Source organism: Colius striatus, chromosome 2, assembly GCF_028858725.1.
Source record: "Colius striatus isolate bColStr4 chromosome 2, bColStr4.1.hap1, whole genome shotgun sequence".
In the NCBI taxonomy this organism is placed as follows: domain Eukaryota; kingdom Metazoa; phylum Chordata; class Aves; order Coliiformes; family Coliidae; genus Colius; species Colius striatus.
The window spans coordinates 56,280,258-56,306,078 of NC_084760.1; the positions used below are offsets into that span (position 1 = coordinate 56,280,258).

General features: G+C 36.3%; 1 protein-coding gene across 1 annotated transcript in view; it reads left to right on the forward strand.

Annotated features, from left to right (window-relative positions):
- Positions 1–1,853: 1,853 nt before the first annotated feature.
- The window catches only part of NKAIN2 (sodium/potassium transporting ATPase interacting 2), a 303,333-nt gene continuing 279,365 nt past the window's right edge, over positions 1,854–25,821 (forward strand). The window contains exons 1-2 of the mRNA XM_061989613.1: positions 1,854–1,913; positions 10,290–10,427. Of these exons, the coding sequence (XP_061845597.1) occupies positions 1,854–1,913; positions 10,290–10,427 (198 nt within the window). The remainder of the gene's footprint in view (positions 1,914–10,289; positions 10,428–25,821) is intronic.

The following is a 25,821-nucleotide window of genomic DNA, read 5'->3' on the forward strand; positions in this document are numbered from 1 at the left end:
GAAAATTGGAAGGTGGGGAAAATGAAGATTTGAAGGCAAATGTAGAAGGGGAGAAGATGGGTTGTGACAATGAAGCAGTTTTTGTTCTGCTATATGTGATTAGCTTTCTTATGAAGTAAATAACTTCTACAAACACCATAATGTCAGCTATGCAGGTTTGTTAGGCAGACCTCTCCAGCCTTCATCATATAATTAAGGCACTAACTGGTGTCAGCAAACTGATATGGAGAAGTATTCTGTTTATAAGTATTGTACCATATGAAGTACAGAGCAAAGTAAAAAAAATATATTATTTTAGATATTTGACAATAATTGTCATCAAAATACCTGCTGAGGGACTGCAACTGTGCCTCAGTGCATATTTTCGATAAACAAATGGGTTTAGTCCAGTACACTAACACTAACCTTTACACGAAATAGACACTCAGTAGAAATCAGTTTAGCATTAAAACAGTTGATGTAAATTATCTCCATATAAATAAGAGAAACATTATTGACTGCAGTAAACATTTAGTCAGATAAGGAGACTTTTTAGTACCTCTGTTTCCTTTCCCATTTCTCCCTTTTGTTTGGACATTGTAATTTTTATTCAATTACATTTTGTTTTCTGGACAATCTACTTGCACACAAGTGGAACATTTTGACACCGTTCTCATCACTAGGATACAGTGGCACTATGGAATAAATCAAGCATTCATCATGTGTGTTTAGTCTTTTGTCAGAGATTTTCATCTATCTTTTTCCTTCTCCCTCACATATTTAACTTTACGGTTTTTACAGAATCGCAGAATGATAGGCGTTTGAAGAGACCTCTAAGAGATCATCTAGTCCAACCCCACTGATAAAGCAGGCTCACCTAGAGCAGGTGGCATAGGAATATGTCTAGGCAGGTTTTGAAAACCTCCAGAGAAGGAGACTCCACATCCTCCCTTGGCAGCCTGTGCCGGCCCTCCATCACCCAACAGAGCACTTAACAGATGGCGAGTAGAGCTTTGTGATTCACTGTCTCTTAAGCCAGAACTTTATTATATTGCTCCATTTTTCTCTATTTGCTGAATAGGTTGATAAGGTTTGGCTGCAGGCAGATAATGTTTCAGAAACAATGTACTTGAGACCAGGAGATCTTAGTATGCACACATGAATTGGCATACTAAAAAGAGGTCAACATACAATATTAGTCCATTAGTCATAACAGACTAGCTCTTTATTCATTGCATTTGTCATTGGTGCCAGGGAAAAGGAATGGCTCATCGACATTTTAAATTCATTACAGCTTTAATGTTGGAAGAGGCAAGTGGATGGGTCTTTAATCTGTACTGCTTACTTGTGTTACAGAACTGTGCTATCAAGGGTTGGAAAATGGCATTTGAATTTGTTTAAAACAGAAAGCTTAGGCTCCCATTCATGTAAACATATAGTTTCATAAAACTGATTTTCCTTGAAATATTTGATGAGATCTTTTCAAGGGCAATTTCTAACTGACTTCCAAGTCACAAGTCCACAGGGCTTGGAATGAAGATGCCTATCCCAGTTGTCCAATGACCTAGGGTTTTCCTGTAATGACTGTCACAGCTTAGAGCGTTTCACATACTGCCTTTTTTCTTATAATCGTGTTTCTAATCAAATGGTGAAACACTCAAAAATGCTGCAAATTCACTATCTCCAATCAACAATCCTTCAGTTGAATCAATAGTCTTGAACTAGCCTATGAGAACACCGCATTTTCTTTACAGCTATGGTTACATTTAGAGATGCTGGACTGGGCATTTGGAAGATGGCATCTGAGACCTTGTGCATGTCCCAGGGACTCTGATGCAGAGAGCAGATGACAAGGTAGCCATGTTGCAGGGAAGATGCACTGCTACCTTCAGCACTACGTGGAGTTCCCTAAGGACAAATGGCTTTATACACAGGTAACAGGCAAAGTTTAGCAGCTAGAAACTTTTCTGACTATAACTGATGTCAATTATCTCTCTTCCATAAAGTTTTCTGTGTGGTTTAAATGTCAGTTTCCAGCTTATGCCAATGCATGACAATGTAGTATGTGCTTCACATATTCTGTATAATAATGACTGTTCCAGCAGGAGCATTTTAACAGAGAGGTTTCTGTAAGGTCAGACAAAGTCAGCATCCTGCTTATCCAGCTTTAGTTATGGAATGAGTGACTACTGTGCAAGAGCTCTTTGTGCCTTACAGTTCTGACAGTTTAGTTCTCATTCTCTCGCTTGCTTTATGGACACTCTTAGGTATCTGAACACAAGTAAAATCACCACAGTGATTCTAGATTCAGTTGTTTTCACTTGATGTAGTCCTTTAATACCAAATGCCTAGTTCTTCTTATCACAAAATGTTATCCTGATTATATAGTGGCTGATGCCTGCCAGTAGTGCTAAAAATTATTTGTCTAATGAGGTTTCTTACAGGTATGCCATTCTGGCTGAGGAGTAGAGACTAATTTTTTTATTGTTGTTAGAACGTACTTTTTTCAGCTATTAGGCCACGTTCTATTTTTTAATGGGGAAACATACACAGAAGATAGTTTCACTATGTCAAATTAAGAACCCTTAGACACATCCTCTTGGCAACTCTGTAACAGCATTAATACATCTTTTCTGAGTTTACAAATGTAATATTCTGTGTAGAATCCAGTTGTATCTTTGTGTTTGACAGTGAGACCTCTCTTATTGTCAAATATTTCCATAAAGACAGAAACAATTTGAAATTATTAGATAAGACTAATATTTCTGAATGCTCTCTGAATTCTTGATTTTGCCTTCAGGCTTTTCTTCAGCCAAGTTAAGAATGTAAAATTATAAAATATTATTAAAGCTTAATTAAAAAGTATTTTTACGTTCAGAACTGTCCTAAGGCTTCTTAGTAGTGTCAGTAAGATTGAATTTTGTCACCCTAAAGATGAGATGTGGGAACCAGGGCTTTGATGCTCTTGCATCAAAGAACAAGGACGCAAAGAAGAGATAGAGGAACAGAAGTAGGGCAGAGAGATGGAAAAAAAACCCTGGGACACCAGTCTTGATCTTCCCATTGTCAGTGGCAGAATGGGAGAAGAAGGGGGTGAACATGTTGGCAGTGTTTAAATTTATTCTTACCAGTGGTTACTAACCCATCTGTTATGATCCCTCCTTTGGCCACAGTCACAGTTAGCCTGTCTCTTCAGAGCTTTGACACAGGCAGAATAGGTATCAAGCCAAAGACCATGTTCATGATCTACTTGGCTTTGTACCAGCTACTCATATGAAGCTAACAATGAAGACCAATGCCTCCAGCCAATGCTAGGTTTCCAATATAAGTGGTTCTATTAATCCTTGATCCTCACACCAGTAAACTGGCACAGCTTTTGTAGTAGGATCCTGTACCAGGGACAGACACTATGTTGCTATACTGCTTCCAGTCCTGAGCTGGTAAGCAGAGGTGTCATCCATGTCTGCCCTGCATTCCCTAGATTCAGAAGAACAGTGAGAAGAGGCAGCTCTCACATCTCTGTCCCTCTGAAACAGGCCTGCACTCTGTAAATCTAGATTTCTAATAGTAAAAATCACATCTGAGAAAGTATATGAAATTGTTCTTATGTTTTCTATCTTCAGTGACTAAGGCTTTGTTAATAAAGTTTTTTGTTTGGGTTGATTTGTAGTTTTTTGTGTGCAGCTCATCTGATTTTGAACATTTCTAAAAAACACGTGGCAGGTTTTACTAATTGCTAATTACACTCCTATCTGGAACCTGACAGCTACTTTATGATATAACATTCTTTCAGTTTTAAGGTAAAAATTAACTGCATAAGTTGACACAATTTATCAATTTGAGTCTGAAACATTTTTGTGCACATTCAATCCTTATCTTCCAGGGTTTGGTGAAGTGCAAATTTGTCTTATTAAAATAATGCACAAATCGTTATTTCACACATTCGTGAACAGGAAATAAAATACTGTTTAGGAATTCAAACTCTTAGCACCTCTAATTTATTACTTCAGTTCATCCTGATACAGAAACACTAACTTCATAATGTTTATACTCATGGGTAGAACAGTTTACTTGAGATTGATTTTTCAAATTTTCTTTCAGGCGTGCAGAAGGATGTCATTTTGATATGTCTGTCTTGTTACTTTTGGTCAGCTAAAACCAAGAAACTGTAGTCTTAAAACATACATACATGCTTGCGCACACACATACACACAAATTTGCTATAACATGATGAGATTTGTAATCTAAACTGCAACATGAACTTAAGACCCTCAACCTGTTTAAACTAGTCAGTGGGATCAAGTGTGCTGTTTTATGTAAAAGTTTGCTCTGAAGATGAACTGAAATACACTTCTGGTTTCAAGAGTATAGAAATCTACCATGCCTCACAAATTCTGTTTTTTATTGTTCTTTCGAGTTATTAGCAAATGTTAATTGGGGATTGTAAAATAAAAAAATTATAGATGTCTGAGACACAACTATCTCTACAACTCTGCATAGCTCTGTAAAATGTTGCCATGAGTTCACCTAGTCTAGGTGGTCCTGCTGTGACAGGGGGTGGACTAGGTGATCTTTCGAGATCGCATCCAATCCTTAAGATTCTATGATGTCTTAAGAGCAACACTTATTTAATTAGAGTTTTTTTCACAATTATAACAATAGAGTTCCTATAAAGTTATTATAAAAGTATGTTTAAGCAGTATTTACATTGATAGTTGATAAACATTTTATTGGCAATTTCCTCTTTTTTTTCTGCTTCATCAAGCAGGAGGTGTTACTTTCAGGGAAGTACTTGGAAGACAAGGTTTTGATTTTATTAATGTTTCAGGCACTAGGTCTCCATATATGTATGGCGGAACCTAAATGTTTATAAATAGTGACTATAATACCCTGAAGATATATTCAGTACACAGTAAATAATTTTTATTTAAATCAAGTGCCAGCTACACCATCTCAGCTTTGGCTACAATCTCTCTTTTTTTTCATGTCATAAGTAATAATAACTGAAGAGTTATTTAGATAACAGTTCTACTTCTTGTCACTGAGTAACAGAAGACCTGCTGCAGAAAGTTTATGTTTACTAGTTTTTTACTATTACTGTATTCAGTTAGAGAAGGCAGCAGCTTTAAAATGCATTCTATACCCATGGAGAGCCCTGTTATCCTCAGTAGGTGACAGTAAAAATACACTTGTACACACAATAAAATGCAGGGATGTGGTCCGACACAGGATTTTTGAAAACTATGATTACCTTCTTATCAAGTACAGTGAAGGCCTATTGCTTTTTTCAGCAGCATTAAATAGATTAAGGGCAGGGGCTTAGTATTATATATGTGATTCTTTTAAGGAGCCAATGGACAAGGGGAAACTAATTCCATCTTGATTTTAAATTGAATTACCTGTGCTGAGCAGCATTGTGTTCACAGCTCTTCAGAGAACTTCATTTTAGTTTTGCTTCTCTTTTTACAAAAAAAACTTCAAATGTTTTTTTTTCTTTCCCTGCCATCTTGCATTAAAGGACTTGACACATGCACACTTGCAGGTGTGTGGGTGTATTTTGTATGGATTTGACTTTGAAAATATTATTCTGCTTTTTTCTGTTGGATAACTGTGAAGAATTCTTTGAGTAACTGAGCTCTCTATCTCAGGATACTATCTGAAATTTTGATGACAATTAAATGAATCTCTGTAAGAAATGGCACAAGCATGTATTCTGCCTCAAAATCATGGAGGTGCTGGGGTTGGATTAGCTGAGGATGTTGTATGTAGGGCAGGTAGGCTTTAACATTAGCCTTTTTTCATAAGCCACAGGCCCAAAATACTTGTATTTATTAGGCTCTTAACTTCCTGTACCATAGAACCAAGAACTGAAAGTGATTAGAAAACTACATGTCTAACTTAAAAACACAAACAAATGCTTAGAAGCTGTGGGCATCTGGTGCAACAAAAGTAAGCTGAGGGTACTTAATGAGTTACCAATTAGAGCTTAATTTCTATAGCTCATTCTTAGCCTGCATCAGTCATGATATAAATAACGGCTGCTTAGTTTTCCTTCACTGTGTTTTACGCTGATACCCTTTTCTTACTTTGAAGTTAACTGTGAACCATGACTCAACTGATAAGTTCATCAGTTGAGAGTGACTCTTTCCCAGGCCCCAGAGTACTGGATGCCTCTACACTGAGCCTGTGCTGTCCAAGGGCCTTGGCTAGTGAGAGCCGTACATACTTGCTTGTGTGTGTGCCTGTGTGCTTTTAATTTATATCAATACGAAGTTTTGATTTTGTATCATTATGAGGTATCCATGGTTGAGCTTCATCTCAAGGAGCTTTTTGAGGCAAAGCACTTTGTCGTTTTCCATTTTGGAGGTGGTGTTATAAATCATCTTTTGACTGATTTCTCCTTTGTGGTTCCTGTCTAAAATTTTGGTCCAATCATATACTTTTAGAATTGTCTCAAAATGGTTTTCTTTATCCTGTGGAAATTCAATTCTTAGATCCTCTGAGGTCAGTAACACTGTTAACCTATTATCAACCAGCCTCTGACAAGAATCTGGAAATAGTTTGAGCTAGTCCAACTTGACAGTATACGTGCCGGTTTTCTTTTTTTTTTTTTTATTTTTAAAAGAGATAGAAGCAGTCTGGAAGAAAATAATATGTTAGTAAAAATGGTTCACTGTAATTACACTTACCTCTTCTATGGGAGATAGAGCAGCTCTGCGGACAGAGACCTGGGAGTCCCGGTTGATAGTAAACTAACCATGAGCCAGCAATGTGTCCTCGTGGCCAAGAAGGCCAATGACATCCTGGGATCAAGAAGACTGTGGCCAGCAGGTCAAGGGAGATCCTCCTGCCCCTCTCCTCTGCCCTGGTGAAGCCTCTGTAGTCCTGTGTCCAGTTCTGGGCTCCCCAGCTCAAGAGGGGCAGAGAACTTGTGGAGAGAGTCCAGCGCAGGGCCAACAAGATGATCAGGGGACTGGAGCATCTTCCTTATGAGGAAAGGCTGTGGGAACTGGGGCTATTTAGTCCAGATAAGAGGAGACTGATCTTAATTTCTTGAGCTGGGGAGCCCAGAACATTAGACATTTGAAGCTGGTGATTTGGAGAAAGTGCGCTTGTTTAACCAAAAATGTTAAGTTTTTGAAGTAAAGGAAAAAAAGTCTTTCAAAATTGGGTCTATATTTTCTCTTGCTATGTAAGGAAATCCCTTATGATTATGGCATCTGTGGAAGAGGAGGAAGCTACATAAAACTGTTTTTAATAGATTTTGTCAGTACTTTGTCCTACTTTACACTTTTCTCTTTTTAGAAACATAGACCCAATGAGATTTTTTTTTTAAGTAACTGCATGTAGAAAGTTCATATTATTTTACTGTTTGTTCGTGGGCTGTTTTTATTTTCTCTCCATCTTCATCTGTCAGGAAGTGGGAATAGGGATCTAGCTCTGTCCTATACTTTCCATTTGATAGATCTGCAATGTACCTTGCCACAGTAGTCTGTTCTAAGGAACAGCAATTGTATTTCTGCAGGATTTTATGTCTGTACAGTCTACCAGATTGCTGCCATTTATCCAGCAGTCGCCACACACAGCTGACTCCTTGGACTCACAGGAGAAAGTCTAATAGTAAGTCTGCCTATGGCAAACATCAGGTAGATACACAGGCACAGAGGTGATGCTGACTTGTCTCCTTGGTCTGAACAGTCAATATTTACCCACTACCTTGCATGCTATGATCTCCAGTAGGTCCCCCCACAGGAAATATGAACATGGCCACAGAATCTGTGTGTTTGGTTGGTACTGAAGAAATACCTAGTCATCAAAAGAAAACCCTCACAAAAAAAACCAAAGGAATACATTGGTGTGTATGGAAGATTTGCACAGAATAGCTGTTTATCCAGCATAAACAAGTTTTGGTGGAACTATTGTGTCTTTCACAAAAAAACCCAAAATCAAACCAAGAAATGAAATGTGCTTGATGCATGATAGTGCAGCTTCCTTTTAACCTAAAGTTGCAGTAGGAATGTTCTCTCCCTTTTATCTATATATATAATTAACTACCATGCAGCATTTTTCCTCTATAATTGGCATACTTAACTGTGTGCTTTCCTATCGGTTGAATGATTTCCACCATCCCATGTGTTTTTTTTGCTTACTGAATTCCTACTGTTTCTATTATAGAAATTTATACAGTCTAGACTTTTTTTTCTATTGCTTTGCTGTACTCATTTACTTTTATTCAGCTGATGAAAATAAGAGGTCTGTGTGCAGAATGAGCATGTTTCCTTTGTTACCTGTTTAACAGCACTTAAGGTGAAACAGGTCTTTTGCTGGTACCCCTAGTACACTTCACATAGACCTACATAACACTGTTTCATGCCACTTGTTTGTCTTTTTTGTATAAATGACTATGTCAGTAGTCAAGGAAATATTTCTTAATGATAAACTTAGAAGTGCAAGCAGTCTGCGAGTTCATGTAATTCCTAATACAGCTTAGCCTTCCTTTTCCTTCTTCATCATATTGTCATGTGATATTATGTCTTGGGGTTTTGGGAACTCTTCTGTGATGTTGCTTTGCTGGAGGGGATAGCACGTATCAATTCATTAAGATCTTGGATGATGTAGGACCAGAATCTCCTTCTGGCAATAAATCCGTAAAATAAAATGGTAGGAAAAATACTGACTGTAAGCTGGATGAATTGTGTGAAAGGAATCTTTGTTGAGAGATATTCAGTGAATGACATGAGACCCTGAACTTACAAATTCAAAATGATATGGCTGAAAATCTTCCCCAGGGTTGTTTTAACAAACTCAGTCTTAAAGTTTAACATATGCCAGTAAGAACTATATAATTAACAGTCTTTACATTTACAATGCTGATGTATGTATAGGCTGTCTTTTTAATGGCAAGTTTACTTAATTTCAAAAAGAAAGTATTGATGTGACAGTGAACTGTGGCATGAAAATTCAAAAACTCTCCAACAGCTTTATCATGCAAGAACAATGGTAAAAAGTACTTAGCTATTCATTTAGTACTTGACCTCAAAATGTGTTATTTTTAAAATGAAAGGTGTGGCAGATCCACCTCATTCAATTAATCAACAGTGTAATATAAACTTAGTAAATAGTCACCTGTCATTTAATGGAACAGCTTGCTTTTTCTTTCTTTTGTGTGTGGTATTGATGTAGCTGCTGTTGTAATTATTATTATTTAACATTATTTATTTTATTTTTATTTTATTATTCAGTTTTTAATGAAACTTATCTGTTCACCACTTAAATCGGTGAAATTGTTGGAATAGTGTCAAAGAAACTCCTTACCCTTTCTATTTAATTTCACTTCACTCTTACATTGTCTTCTAATATTCACGACAATATTATTGTTGTCAAAGCATGCCATTCTGCCTATAGGTTGAGGTGCAGTGCTGTTTTTAGATATCGATTCCAAACACCAGTTAAGGGACACCTACTATTTTAATTCTGAAATTATTTCTACCGAATCTGTTAGAAGTGCACTTTTTCTGCTTCCTAATCTGTCTGCTTGGAATGGTATTGCTTGAAAACACTCATCAACAGTTCAAGGTCTATGTGGACCTGCTTTGGCAGTGGGATTGGACTAGACGATTTCTAGAGGTCCCTTCCAGCCCCTAAAATTCTGTGATTCTATGATTGACCCTTAATCCACTTTTTAAAATTTAAGTATCTAGGGTCTCGGATAACAGCTTACACTTCAGCTAAAGTTTGTGACAATGGGAGGAGGTAATTTGGAGTCATCAGTAGAACCAGGTCAAAAACTTGCATGCATTTGTTTATAGGTAAAAGCACATTGACAAGATAGCTAAGGATGGAGGGAAGATTAGAAATCAAAAGGTAGGGAAATAATGGAATTAAAGAGATAAGACTACAATGAAAGATGGTATTTGTGAAGGGAAGCTAAGTAGCTGAGATGTCATAAGCCTGGCACTTATTTTCAACACTGATACCCTAGAATATTATAGCATTTACTGGTGTATATAACAAAATGATTTGTGCTTCTCCTCCTGCAAACATACCATCCTAGTGGCCAGTTTAGTATCTCAGTAAAATTGCCCACATTAATATTTTAGCTAACTGAATATAACTCAATAAGCTGTCAGTGGGAAATGTAGCTTTCATTAAAACAAGAAGGTGAAACATCCCAAACTCATTTCATTTTACTGCTGACTGAAGTATTTTTTAAAATCAGGGCAATTATCTTAGTTATGGGAAGGGGAAATGCCCTAATAGTGCTTTCTGCTCGATTCTAATCTGTTTATGCTTTTGCTTTTTCATCATAGGTTTCTGTGCTCGAGAGGCAAATATTTGACTTCCTTGGTTATCAGTGGGCACCCATCCTGGCAAATTTCATACACATTATTATAGTCATACTTGGCTTATTTGGAACCATCCAGTATAGACCTCGTTACATAACAGGAGTAAGTATTTCAATTCCTTTGCTTATTTTGATATGCATGTCAAAAAAAGAGAAAACATTCTAAACACTATTGCTTAAAAATCAAATAGAAATTTAGCTTTCTTCTGTAATATTTTGCGTTTACATATATTTTTGAAATACTTGTAACAATTAAGTGGTAACAACCTACAAAAATTTAAGTCAAAATGATCATATGACAATATGAACTTTCAGGAAGTGAAGTCATTTTAAAGAATTACAGCGTCAGAGTTACAGGGAAAATAAATACAGTAGAGCTAGAATAAACAGTAGCTGTAACTTTCATAGATACACTGGACTTCTCCAACAGATCTGTTATTTATTATAGTTACTCAGCTGTCGTTACTGGAATGCATATCTATTGTGTATATCCCTCCTAGAAATTACAGTCCAAGTTGAAAAAGAAGTATGAGAATATGGTAAGAAATGCAGATTTGACATTTACAGATTTCAGGGCTCCAGAATAAAAGTAAAGATATAGACCTTTATGTTTTTAATCCATTTCTTATTCAGCTACTCATGCACAGACTCGGTATTGCTGTACTCTCTGGTACAATACAGTATTAATGAAACCCTCATTTCATACTCTGGGTTTAGTTTCTTCCCCATTTTTAGGTCTATAAAGACAGAATGACAAAGCCAAAAGCCTTCATTCAGAACACCTTTTGTTTGAAATAGATTTGCATAACAATAATTCTATCAAAATTGCCTGCTAATTCAGTTAAAGCTTTTATACTTTTCAGAGACAGACAGCAATCAAAAAGACTTCCTATACACAACTGTATTGTTGAGTTAAATGAAAATAACTTCATTGAATCTGTACCCCTACTCCTGCAAACTGTTTCGTTTTACACTGTTCCCTCATATACCAGTAATCACTCAGGATACAGAAGGGTTTAACTTATACCCCTGTGCTACCATGTATATTGCAGTAGTGTGATGATAACAGTTATAACAGTCGATTAAACAAAAAGAGTAAAAGGTTCCATCCCAGTACTATTCCAGAACATAAAAACAATCACGAGCATAAAATGCTTAGCTGAGATAAACCAAAAAAAAGCTAGATTTAAATGGCCTTTTCAATATGAGTACAGAAAATTAACTACTATGTATGATTCACATGAGTTTCTTGATCGTATGGTTTATGCCACACCATCCTAGTAATTTTCACATATATCTTTCCTGAGAGCTTCCCCTCCCCTTCACAATGCAGTCCATCTGGCTTTGTGAGTTTGCCTCCCTGCATCCTCTCATTGAATTGGATAGAACCAACCTAACATCATACTATCTTGATCAGATTTTATAATAGACACCTCAATCTGCCATCTGTCTTAAACTGCTTAGATAAGGAAGCAATGATGAAACTTTCATCCTTCATTTAGTTGCATCAACAGAGGAGTGTTGTGATTTTCTTTGTTCCTGCTGCTGCTGTCTTTGGAAAGTGACTAAAGTCAGAATGAGAGAAATGATACTCCTCACTGAAGGGAGAGAGAAGGGAATTGCATCTTTTTATTCAGTTCTGCTGGGCTCAGAGCAGGCACCTTGTTGAAGCTGGGCAAAACTCGGTGATGACATCTGACACCAGGATAAAGTTATGAGTTCAAAGATAAGAGGAAAGGCAGCAGCCTATAAGCCTGCAAGGGTGTAGCTATGAGGTTTTCAGGTGCAAGGATGTAAATACTATGACTTCAATAGATTCTGCAAGGATCAATCTATCTTGAGTGGACTCTATAGGACCCTTAATCCACAGTCACATTAGTAGCTTGAGTATGGCTTGCTTGAACAAGACTACAATAAATTTACTTTCTACTGTGCATGCTTCATAAGGAATATCCTGAAAATGTCTTCCAGAGGTTGTGAATCATAGGTTAAAGAGAGCAGGGAGGTTTTAAGGTGAGATTTAAAGACATGATTCAGTGGCTTAGGGAGACGGAGAAATAAGTTTTAGACGGATGGGATACCACAAGTGAAAATGTGTCCTTGAACTCACAAGAGTCACAAGGAAATTTAGGAGTGAGAGGAAAAGGTGACTCTGTCGTTTCAGGCCTCGGAAAATAGTTGAAGTTGCATAGAATGAAAGAGTTGAGGACAAGAAATTGAAGTTTAATATCTTTAAAGGAGTTAAGATTAATATAACTTTGTTGAGAACACATCCACTTTTGCTTGTAAACCTAAACCATTAACCAATTAATGAGAAATTGATGCAGGAGGTGAAACACCTGTTCTGAGGGTGGTAATGAGTGTCTTTTTCAAAAGCTAACAATTAAGCAACCCTTTTTTTGTGAAAACAAAATGATAAAAGGACTGCTTAACAGTACTATGCTGAAACAGAGAATGAGCATTTCAGTAGGAACAAAGGTTAGCTGGTGTAATGACTGAGATGTAAATGTGGTATTAGCAGTGCCATCATAGAATCCATCACTGCAAATGCCTGAGAGATAGTGTAGATGCAAATTATAAAGGATTCTGGAAAGAAGCAATGCTCTTCACTTGAGTAGGCCTCTGCCTGGAGGGTCAGTTTGTCGCCATTCCTTCTATAGAGGGATTCCAGCTGTGCTGATATGCTCAGCACATATTCCTCCCTCTACTAAGGATTATTAGTTGCCTATCCAATGTAGTGATCTACTACAATGGAGTAACTACACCAATAAGTTAAACATTCTGGCTGCTAAATTGAAGAGATATAGATTAAGCAGTTGAACTATTAGTTAGATGAAGGAGTGATTGGATGGCCACATCCCAAGAGTTATACTTAATGGCTCAGTGTCCAAGTAGAAATTAGTAACGAGTGGTGTCCCTTGGGGGTCTGTACTGGGACCAATGGTATTTAATATCTTCGTCAACGGCATAGTGGGATTGAGTACAGCCTCAGTAAATTTACAGAAAATACCGAGCTGAGTGATGCTGCTGATTCACTGGAAGGAATGGACATTATCCAGAGTGACCTTGACAACCTTGAGGAGTATGCCCATTGTGACCCTTATGAAGTGAGCTATGAAATATAAGAATCTGTTATAAAGTCATGTCTGGGAGATAGATTCAACTGTAATTTCCACTGCTTGCTTGTACCTTCTAGACCTTTTAAATTTTATCCTTCCAGAATTAGTTCCAGCAAAGAGAGAATCTTTGTACGTTTCTGTAGGTTTTATTGAGCAGTCTAATAGAGCAAGAATGATAAGAAAATGAAACAGCATTTGCACTGAAGAATAATTTCTTCTGCCTTGAGCATAATCTGAAGATCCTATATTAATAAGAGAGAAAACTTTTAATCCAAGTGAATTGCATTGTTGCAAACCTGTGATAGTAGGAGGTTGTACAAATCATTTTCTCGTAATGACCTACTCATTGCAAAATTCAGGTGGACTTCGGTTGTGTGTGAAGCAAAATTATACAGTGGACAACAACATTAACTAACATTATCATAGGGCTTGATTTATTCTATTCTAATATTTCTTCCTCTTAAACATAATAGTAACATCCTCTAATAATAGTGAAGATAACAAGGACTCATACAGACTACAATATACCAGCAGAAGAGAACAAGGATCTCAGTTTGACATAAAGCAAATTTGCAACCTTTGAGAGCAAAAAGAATCTTGTACAGGATAATACTTGGTCACATTAAGTCTGGGAGAAAAAGAGAGGTTATTACTGGTACATTACTTAACACATAATGGGTGATATATAATAAAAAAGAGAAGGAGGGAATTACCTTATGTCTGAGCTTCTTGCAGCTTCATCAGTCTGCCAAACCATTAGGCCCCAGAGAGAACAACTGAGTTTATCTACTTAAAGACTAGATATTGTCAATCTCTTCAACACCCATAGAGGAATCTACCTAATTTCTTATATGACAAGTAGCCCAAGTCTACCAGATCTGTTTCGGAGTATGTCAGTTGTGGATTGCAATTTAGTATCTTCCATGTTTTTTCAATGTTAAAAGCGGTCCCTGAAATTATGAAGTAATTTGTCATATGTACATACCAGGGTACTATCAAACACTATTGAACATGCCATAGAATAATGTAAATCCAAGAACAGTAGGGAATCTGGAGCTTTAGAGACACATTCTCTGAGCTACTTTTACAAGTAGTCTCTGTTAATGATTTGGCCAGCATTTTTGGTGAAAAAAACATTCCAGGAGGCTATTTTGCTAAATCTTGTGAAAGAATCACTTTTCACTTCTTTTTCTGGATGAAAAAAGTTATTTGTAGTAAAAGAAAAATATACTTATGCATAACACTTTTTAATAACTGAGTTCTGAAATTATTTCATTTTATTAACGTAATCCAATTTCTTTCCCAAATACTTATTTTATTTAAAATAAGAAAGTGCGTGTACTCAAATTCAGTACAGGCATTGTTAAAAATATATCTTTTACTTCTGCTTTCTCTATAGTTGTTGGGAAAAAATATGTATAAAATCATTTAATAAGACAAGGATGAAATTAAATGGAATGGTCATTGTACATTCTGGTCAGCCTGCAAGACTCAGAGTTCTTGAACTCTATGAAGTCAGACTCTTACCTGAGACTGCTCTCAGTAAAGAGGTTTCTCAGAAAGTAGTTTTGTCTCTCTTCTGAGACAAATCATTCAGTGTTTCAATTAAATTGCACTTATGTGATGATTTACTAAGTCACAACTAAAATGCATACATTTATTTATAGAAGGAGGCACATGGTTACACAAACTAATTCTATGCTCTACACAACTTTTCAGAGAAAATGATAATTTGAGGACCTAAGCAATAATCTTCTGTGTAATCATTTTGAGCGAATGCATAATAATATTATAAGTAAAATGAAGTAAATAAAGACCCTGAACATTTTAGTAACAGCTTTGTCTGTTGACTGTCACAGGAGACTGTGAATCAGGATACTGATTCTATTTCAAAATGTGCCATTGGCAAGATGTTTTGTTTGCTAACATGTCGTTCAAGTGCATATAATGATATTCCTCAGTTTGTTCCTTGATTCAGTAATTTGTCATGGATAATAAGGAATGTGAATATTTATTCTGTAGTTTGTATCTATGCTTTTTCAATGTATTCAGTTACTGAATACAACATTACTAATACTCAACATAGATTTCTGGTAATTTTAATTGTAAATTAAGCAATAAAAGAGTTAGCTATATAAATATGTATTATATCTACTTATCTTACAAAGAAGACCAGGCTCTTAAACTAATGTTCTGGGCATGAATATGTTTGAAAAAAAAGAATTTATTTTCTGAAAATATCATTATTACCAGCAACAGAATGATTACTTTTTCAGGATATTCTGTCACTATATTTACTAAAGTCTTTGCTAAATGTGAACCAGAAAGCAAACTGAAGAAGACTGAAGTAAATCCACTTAAAATTGGAAATGATACTTGTAGGAAACATTTTTCATTATCCATGCTGTTCTCACTGTAAAATTTCCAGGATTTATTGGTTTCAGTCAGGCTGAAAATATTGTGAGGTAAGTTATTTGTATTTTAGTACAATTTAAGCCATATCAAAACCAGGAAATGTGTGACCACAGAGGTTGTATTTCCATGTCAGTAGAAAAATCTATGTCAGTAAAAACTTAAGTAATGTCTAAAAAGTCAAATGTGTATATATCCATTCAAAATGTTAAAACAGAAGAAAAAAGAAAGATGTCTCAATGACAAACAATTAAAGAGAACGGTAATTTCCCTAAATAGTAGAATTGCAGAAATTAAGCACCATATGTTGATTGTGTGATTTAAGCAGGGAGCACGGAATAATGATATTGTTTGGGAAGTGCATATGTATAAGGAAGTTCTTAATTTGGGACAGGAATAAAATGGAGATACTCCTCTAGTTGTTCTAAGTTACAATAACATAAGCATGCTCCTGTTACATTTTCAATCAGAGAGATCAAAAAGATTAAAAAAACACAAACTATATAAGATGAGGAGATGATAGCATCCCACAAAGTGATCTTTATGCTACACCTAAATACAACAAATTCTCAATCAGACCAAAATTTAGCAAAATACTTCCTCAATGCTTACTTATTCTATTTAATCAATGTGACCATTGATTAAAAATTAGTTGCACAGAAATCTTGCCTTCAGTTGAAAGTTTGTTAAAAAAATTATTATTTGTGAGTCATCAAATAAAAAAAAGTGACTGGTTACTGTGCCTCAGGAAATATCAAGAAATAAACACCTAATACTAATCTTCATCATGGTGAAAAATGGGGAGTAAAATCTTGATCATAATTTAGGATCCCTAGAGACTCCCAAACATTGCAAACATTGAACAGCACTAGTAAATCTTAAAAATAAGTATTGCAGAACACGATGAAACTGTTAACAACACAGAGCCGGCAGGAAATGCGGTAGCAGTAAGGCTCAGTTTTTGCGGGTGAGCAGCTGACGGAGGTGAACAAAGGGGTTCTCAGAGTAGGGAAAGTGGAGGAGAGGAGACTGCCAGGACCCAACAGCTCATGAGGGTACGGTCCTGCCGGGACGCAGAGCTGAGGAAACCAAGGGCAGTTTAAACAGTCAAGGGAAAGTGCAAGAGACCAGGGTGCAAAGCAGCAGTTTATGCAGAGAAGACAGGCAGGTAGCCTCTGCAACCCACACAGAGGGTCACAACCCAAGACAGCGCTCCAGTCTCAATCTAACAAGATGATGAGCACTCGCCTGAGACTTAAAGCGAGGGTCCACGAGCAGAATGCCCTGGAGAAGATTGATGCTTTGTTACCCAGATGGAGCTAGGTAACAAAGATGCTTCAGTCCAGGTGAACTGCAGTGGGTGTTTAGACATACCTCCTACTAAGCTAAATATATGCAATAAGTGCTTGCAAGTCCAAGAGCTGCAGCATCAGATGAAAGATGTGCAAGAAACCATTAGTAGGCTCTGTAATATTAGAGGGGTAGAGATTGATAGCTGGTTCCACAGTTGTGTAACAGCCTCCACTGAAAAAAAAAAACACCTTGGACACCTGTGACTCAAAAAAGCAGGGCATTGCTTCACAACTCTCCCTCCAGCATTGTATCAAAACTAAATGTAAAGCATTAATAATGGTGGACATAAGCAAGCAAAGATTAGAAGGGGAAACCTCACCAACCACTCCACCATGAACAGGCAGTGGGCACCATAAAAAGAAGCGACAGGTGCTTGTAGGGAGTGACTCCCTGTTAAACAGCACAGAGACACCAATTTGTCAATCAGACAAGGAGTTATGAGAAGTGTGCTGCCAGCTGGGAGCCAAGATCCAAGACGTGGCTGAGAGAGTGACACATCTCCTCAAGAATGCAGACTATTATCCTCTGCTCTTCTTACACATGGGTATGAATGATGTAATGAGTCACAATGTGACCCAAATTAAGGAGGATTATAAAACTCTGGGGGAACAAGTGAAGGGTAGTGGGCCCCAACTTATCTTTTCCTCCATCTTGTCCATCAGAGGAAAGGGGACAGATAATAATAGAAAAATTACACAACTCTTGGCTAAAGAAGTTAGTGCCAACAAGAAGGTTTTGTTTTTTATGACAGTGGGGCATTCTTTGACGACTGTAATTTGATAGGGTAGGATAGAATACATCTGTTTCATGAGAACACTGGAAAAGGCCCACTTGGTTAAGAGAACTTTAAACTGAAGGAGTCAGGGGCCAGGATGCAAAATGGCAAAGCGTGTGCCGTCCCATCCAACAGGGAAATGATGGAGTGTGCCCTCAGCAAGTTGGCTGATGACACCAAACTGGGAGGACTGGCTGATTCCCCAGAAGGCTGTGCTGCCATTCAGCGGGATCTCAACTGGCTTGAGAGTTGGGCAGAGAAGAACCTCATGAGGTTCAACAAGTACAAGTGCAGAGTCCTGCATCTGGGGAAGAACAACCCCATGCACCAGTACAGGCTGGGGATTGACCTGCTGGAGAGCAACTCTGCAGGGAGAGACTTGGGAGTCTTGGTGGATAGCAAATTAAACATGAGCCAGCAATGTGCCCTTGCGGTCAAGGTGGCCAATAGCATTGTAACATACATTAAGAAGAGAGTGTCCAGCTGATCAAGAGAGGTTCTCCTCTCCCTCTACTCTGCCCTGTTGAGGCCTCATCTGGAGTATTGTGTCCAGTTTTGGGCTCCCCAGTTCTAGAGGTGGGGACTTCTGGAGAGAGTCCAGCAGAGGGCTACCATGATCATCAGCGCACTGGAACATCTCTCCTATGAGGAAAGGTTGAGGGACCTGAGGCTATTTAGTCTAGAGAAGAGAAGACTAAGGAGGGAATTCATTAACTCTTACGAGTATGTAAAGATTGGATGTCAGGAGGATGGGATAATGCTTTTTTCTATTGTCTGCAGTGACTAGACAAGGAGTAATGGACATAAGCTGGAACACAAAAAAATCCACTTAAACACAAGGGAAAACTACTGTGAGGATGAGGGAGCCCTGGCACAGACTGCCCAGAGAGATTGTGGAGTTCCTTCTCTGGAGGCTTTCAAAACCCACCTGGATGCATTCCTGTGTCCCCTGATCAAGGTGAACTTGCTTTAGCAGGGGAGTTGGACTAGATGATCTCTATAAATCCATTCCAAACCTACCATTCTATGATTTTTGGGACACTGCAGTAAAGCTCCAAATCATAACATGAATTAAGATTATGAAAGTGCTGGACAATCCACCTCGACCCTGAATTAACCCCAGGTTTCTTTTGTGGTTTCATTTTCATTGTGCCAAATAAATTGTTGCTAAATGAAGTACTGGTATTTTATGGTATAGTAATTACTCTGTAGGGTCGCTTTCATGAAATACTTTCTGTGCCATGAATAGCAACGTGAGTTCTCCTTAGCACTCTCCATGGTAAGTATTCAATATCACTAACATTCTTTCAATTATACTAAATTTATACTAAATAGTTTGTTTGAGAAATTTGTGCTGTTTGTCAAAACTTGCCTTCCTAGAAAGCACTTTTGTCGGGATCATCTTTTCAGTAATTGTCTTCCAGATCTCATCACTGTTTTCTGAACTATTTCCACATTCAGAAATACCTTGAGCAAGAACATATTAATACAACTTTTTCTCTTAAAAATTCTTTTAAAAGCTTACTGATAACAACTTGGATGTCACAGAATAGTAGAGGTTGGGATTCTTTTCATAGTCTGTCCTTTCACTACTGGATGCTGCTTCCATAACAATGACCTTTGTAAACTTTGCTAACTGCTATTTTACTGGAGAGTTTTGCTCACTTCTGGCAGATGCTGTGAAAAATCAGTAGGGATGTAAGCAGAAGACTGCCCTTTGGACTTTAAACAACATTTGCTGAAAGGGATTTCAATTCACAGAGAAGTATGTTGTTAATAGAGTGCTTTTGCTGCTGTTGTGTTAAAAGATTAGGTTTTCGTATGTTGTGGATTTAAATGTGCTTTCATTTGTATTTAAAAGGACAGGCTCAGCAGTTTACTTTTGAAACTGAATCTAACTACTTTATGGCAGGGGTGAGAATCTGAAGGGAGTGGATGTTAGTGAATAGCTAGGTGGTCAGTGTGATAGCTGTAGGGGTTTGATTAATCCAAATTTTGAGTCTGACACATTGCACTCATACAGAACTTCAACAATGGCAATTATTTCTTTATGCTTATTGGTTAATTTACTGACGGAGTTTGAAATATCACTTTAAAACAGTTTAAAATCTGATAAGCAGTCGAAAAAGCTAGTCTAGACTTCAATATTACAGGAATTTTTATTTTGACTTCTTTTAGAATTGAAATAATTCTTGAGATCTGAACCTTGGAAAAAGTTGTCAGAGAATCACTTCCAGTATAATAGTATATAGAGGGCATTTGTCATGACTGTATGGGACTAGATCAAAGAAAGTAGCCTACAGTAAATTTCCCTGGCATTTTCTGCATTTTTTGGCTCTTGACTTTAAAATTTTCATACTATTTAGAATAGAAAGTACACAAAGTAATAGGTTATTTTGTTTTTTGTGTTTTTTAGAAATTGCCTGAGTAAATTTTGACTATTTTCATCTGCTCTCTTCACTAGAACATATTTATGTGTAAGGCATTAAGGTACAAAAGGATTAATTTAAAGGAAATTAGGAAAAGGAAGTTTCTTCTGTGTTTTGAAAACCTGACGCAACTTCTTAAGAAAGTATAAAATATTCTTTCAAGATTAAAGAGTACTCAGTCTGCCAGGTCTGGGGAAACATAATGGAAAACCAGAAAAAAACAAACTAAAAAAAGGTCTCAACACCGTCAATCAGAGAACAAGAAGACATAAAAAGGAAATTTTCGTAGTTAAGTGATTCTAAGTCTCTGATTCCTCCAAGTTTTCTGTAGAACATTACCTTTTCAGAAGTCCCCTACTGTCAGAAAGCAGAGTTCTGAGGAGAAAAAATGTACCATGTCTCTGGAGTTTCATTGTAGATAATTGAGTGAGAAGCTGTCAGACTCCAAGAGGCCTTTTAAATAGTAAACATTTTTCAAACACAATGAACTCTTTTCGCTTATTTGAGCATTAAATCTATCAGGTTCTTAGAGCTACTGAATCTTGAAAATGAATTGGAGATGCTTTCTGAAAAAAACTCCGGGGTTTACTCCAACAACAGTTCTGCTTGTAGTTTTGTCTTCTTTTATACTGAGATGGATTTTCATTAATTTTCAGAGGTTTTTTTAAGTTTTCTATTGTAACAAATCCTTTTAGAGATACTTAGCTAATATTGTTTTTAAAGTGATATATATGTTGAGTGTTAGAAGAGGAAAGATTAAAATTTGTATCATGTAATGAAGTACAACATTGATTTCCAGGAAATTTTATGCAGAACATAAAAGAGAGTTCGGTGCATGAAACTCTCTGATATTTTAAATTTAAATCTTTAATTATTTGTTTTGTAGCAGGTTTATATATACAGCTGTTCATATCTACATTCATTCCTTCCTAATGCTTTTATCCCCTTTCAGTGAATCATATTCACATTTAAAAAGTAGCCATTCAAAATATCTCTTCCACATCCATTCCACAGAAAAGGAAGCTGGTTTTCCTAGGGATCTCTACTGAGGAGTAGGGTAGAACTGTTAATAGCATTTAACAAATACGGTAGTTTCTTGTCATTTAAACCGGGGAGCTCATGATCAGAATCCCTAGAAAAGTGCCAAAATATGAAGTTCCTCTAAATTTAATTTCCTTTTTCTTTAGAATAGTTCCTCTGTTTTTTCTGTTTGTAGGGTTTTATATTGAGTTATTTTAAAGAACAAGCAACTGCTTCTGTTAAAATAATGTCTAATTGGCACTTTGTAGTTGAAATACTGTAAAAAGCATGGAGAAGAGATGACTTAGCTGATGATGTCTTTAGCAGATACTCAGAGGAAGAGATTAGTGAGAAAATCCATGGGTTTTGCTGCCACTACCTAAACTGCAGTTGAAAGCATTAAAAATCTCTCAAACACCCAATAGTTCTGGCCAACTAGAGATAATTAAAAATCAAGCAATGGTAAGGAAATGTTTCCACTGCTCTGAGATGACCTCTGTAGTTCAGTGACAAATACTTCACTGTCTAATCACAGTTCCTTGTGTTTTCCACTATTGCCCCTATACCTATTAGTATGTATTTCTACATTCTTTATTTAGTATTTTTTTCTAGCTGGCATGTATCAATTACTGCAGACATTCACTTGTTATAGCACTATCTTTTTATCTTGTTTCTGTTGGTAGCATGCATTCATGGAGTATCAGAATTTTTAATGTCACTGTTCTTGTGTCATGCTGTTGAAGTAAGGAAATACTCCCTCCACAGTTTTACAAAGTGGGAACTGAAACACTGAAAGACTGAGATGCAGTGCCAGAGGAAAGGTTGTGACAGATCAACACGTGAATCCATTTTTCTTAATTTACAAGCCAGTGCTTTATCCACTGCATCCTGCAAACATAGGGATGCCCCCAAATGCTTTGTATTTCTAGGAATAAAGGTTGGGATCGCAGCTACATAACAGCATGGAATATTTGTATAAGAAAATATAATTATAAAACAGTCTTTGGACAGTATCTCTCTCAACAAGGGAAAAGTTTGCTGATAACTCCTTGTGATAACTTCTTTGTCAGAGTCAGTGACTGTTATGATGGTGGCTGGGACCCATAGTTGCACTCCTTTCAGGAAAATATTAATGTGTTTTAATTAATATCTTATGCTATAAGATAAGCATTAGAAAAGACTAGTCTAGTCCAAACTACCTGAGTCTCACATTCCTCTGCTCTGCTGCCTCTCCTTGCAACAGGCTGCAGGTTCAGGACTTATTCTGGAGTACAATTGCATAACAACAGCTCTGCTGCTGCTCCACTTTCTATTCTAGCTGCTTCTGTACTTCTGTCTGTATTCCTCTGTTCTCTTCACCTTGATTCAGTCACTAATCTCTACACATGTATTTAAAATTGCATTATACTGCACATAACTAAAATTAAGCTGTCCATTTTAAATTAAATGAAGTCTGAGTGAGAGTACTTAATAATACGTTGCACTGAAACCCAGTTCTTTTTTTGGCCAACGGATTAGGATTTAGGCAACCTCAGTCATTCAGCTAAAGCCAACTTTACTCATAGTTGTTTTATACCTCTGCATAGGATAAACTACCAGTACCTGGCATTCTCCATTTTTTTTTCCCCAAGAATTTTTTCTAGGTAATGTGGCTGATTCTCTTGTTTTGTGAGTTGCATTGTTACCCTGATGTTTTCCTTCAGGAAAGGTGCATTGAGAATCACAGAGCTATACTAGCCTGTTAATTTACAATCACTGTTTCCAATTTTGAAGGAAGATGGAGATTATTTTCTTCATTCATATTCTTTTCTTCATTTATATTCTTTTCTTCATTCATTTTCTTCAGCCATATTCCAATTATAGTGCTTTTTTTTCTGAACAAGAATCAGCATAAAATTAATTCTGTAAATCTACTTGTCCCAGATCTCCATTTTAGAACTTCAGAGATGTTTCTCTTGCTTTCTATACATACCTTTTTCAATATTTAATGTTTCCATTCTGATTTTCAACTCCTGAAGATCCACAAGAAAATGGATGTATTACTTTTTTTTCAAGATTTCCTGTTGCTATGAGTACCTTCACCAATGAAGATACATTTTCTGAATGACACTGAAAGGCAAGATAAACGATGAATTGAGCTGTAAAATGCACTATTAAACATTTCAAAATTTCTCTTTCTCCTTGTTTTGATAATTTAGCTGTCAAGGGCACTATTTACTTGCAGCTTACTTTTATGGGTCTTTGTGTACATTTGGCCATAGCCATTAATGCTACATGCATTCGTGGCGGATAAACTTAAATATAAATACTAAAGTAAATTTAGAATATTAAAGGTCTTAATGAAGCAGCATTTTATTATTTGAAATATAAATGCCTCTTAGGACAGAATTTTGCATGTCAATGTGCATTTTACTTTTAAATGGGTCTAGTAAAATAACATCGTAGTTTTACAAGAAAACACTATGATTCCCTCTATACCACTTTGAGCTATCAATGGTGCTGCTTCTCAGATTGTTTCCTAGCTGCAGTTTCTTAGCTATTTCCAATCATACTGTTCATTATTTATTTATTTAATCAATTAAATAATTAGTGAATGAAGCGCTACAGCTGTTTTCATTGATTTCCGTATCAGTTTTATGTGAGTGTAGACATAACCAATTTTGACTTTCATGCTGTTTTATTTAACCAATAAGCCACTTAAAGATTCTGTGGTTCTTCTGCTTTGAAATCAATGATTTTTTTTAGCTTTTTGTTACTTTATGGGTCAAAGAAAATTAACATTTAGCTGTGGTGGGTTTACTGTCTAAACAGAGAAATACAGTACTTACTAGAAGTAGCTACAGACCTTCCAAGTTAATTAAATCACCAACTTTGGGAAGAGCCTATGTGTGGATAAAAATATTTATTAAAAAATAACATTCTGTAACTAATACATAAACAAGCTTAATTATTGTAGCCATCTTTTCTTTCTTAAAGATTTTGAGTTAGTGGTAGATCTGAAAACAAAATAATTAATTTTAAGATGACATCATTTATTATATCTCTTGGTAAGTTTGATATTTCTAGTCTAGATCTAAAATAATTCCTTCACAACTTTTTCATCATGTACAAAGCCTTCAAAATTACTCATAACTTTTTTTCACTGGACACTGAATATTTCACCTTAAGTTACACTGCCTGAAAACCAAGTTCTCATTTGAAATTTTGTGTTGAAACAAGTGTATCACTGTTTTTACTTATGAATTTGTTTTTACCTGCTCACTACTTCTACTTTATGTGAAACAAGCAATCTTCTGTCTGTAGTCTTATTGACGTATCTATTCATAGATTTTAAATGCTTTTGCTGATATAAATTACATAAAGATACTGAGTTCTGCACTTTTTACTACACTAGTTAAGCAGATTCTGGATTTTGTCATGATATGCTGTATTCTACAAGAAAAATTTAGATCAAATTCCTGTCTGAGGGACTTACCCTTGTAATAAATTTAATTACTGGCAATATTAGTGGTTTTGCCTGCATGTCTTAGGTTGATTGACAGTGCTTTGCCCTCATAAAGATGTCATTGTTAAATTCACATAAATATAGACACAATGAGAAAAAGCAGGCTTTTGTGATACGTGTCTGTTTCTAAGATACTCAGTTTCTGTGTCAGAAATTTGTTTCAGCTGACTTTATTGACACTGACTTTCTACCACTTGGTAATTGAATTCTATCTTAACTCCTTATAAAAATGTACGGGTTTATTTATGGCCCCCAAAGTCTGAAAACAGGCACTTTCCAACCATCTACATTTCAAATCAGATCATAGAATCATAGAATCATGTGGATAAGATCATGAATAAACAAAGCTGCATATGTTTTTCAGAGACTTAAACCTGATATTTAGGTTTATTCAAGGTACTACACAGAAATGAGACTGAAAAAAGAAATTTGGGAATCAGTATTTTATTTTAGTAGGTGCAATGTCTAATTAATGTGCTAAAATGTACAATGTCAAACAAAATGCAAAATGCAAACAAAATCCAATCCACTGTGAACTTACACAAAGTCACAACATAAAGAAAGATTCCACATGTTGTTGACGAAAAGCTTCAAAATGGCTGACCTAAGAAAAAGCATCAACTGTACACAACTGTAAATAAACAATTCCACTCTGGAGAATTTAACCATAGGAATGCAGTAGCCACACTACTGGTTAAGAAAAATTGACAATATATGAATGTTGAACACATACATATAGTTTTTGTGTCTTAAGCTTGATGTGAAAAATAGTAATTAATGTAATCTGGAAGTTTTAGTAAGTCGAATAATATGACTAAAATATCTAAAGTACATCCAGTGACATCCTTTTTGGATTTGAAGATAAAGTCTGGGTGTTAGATGAC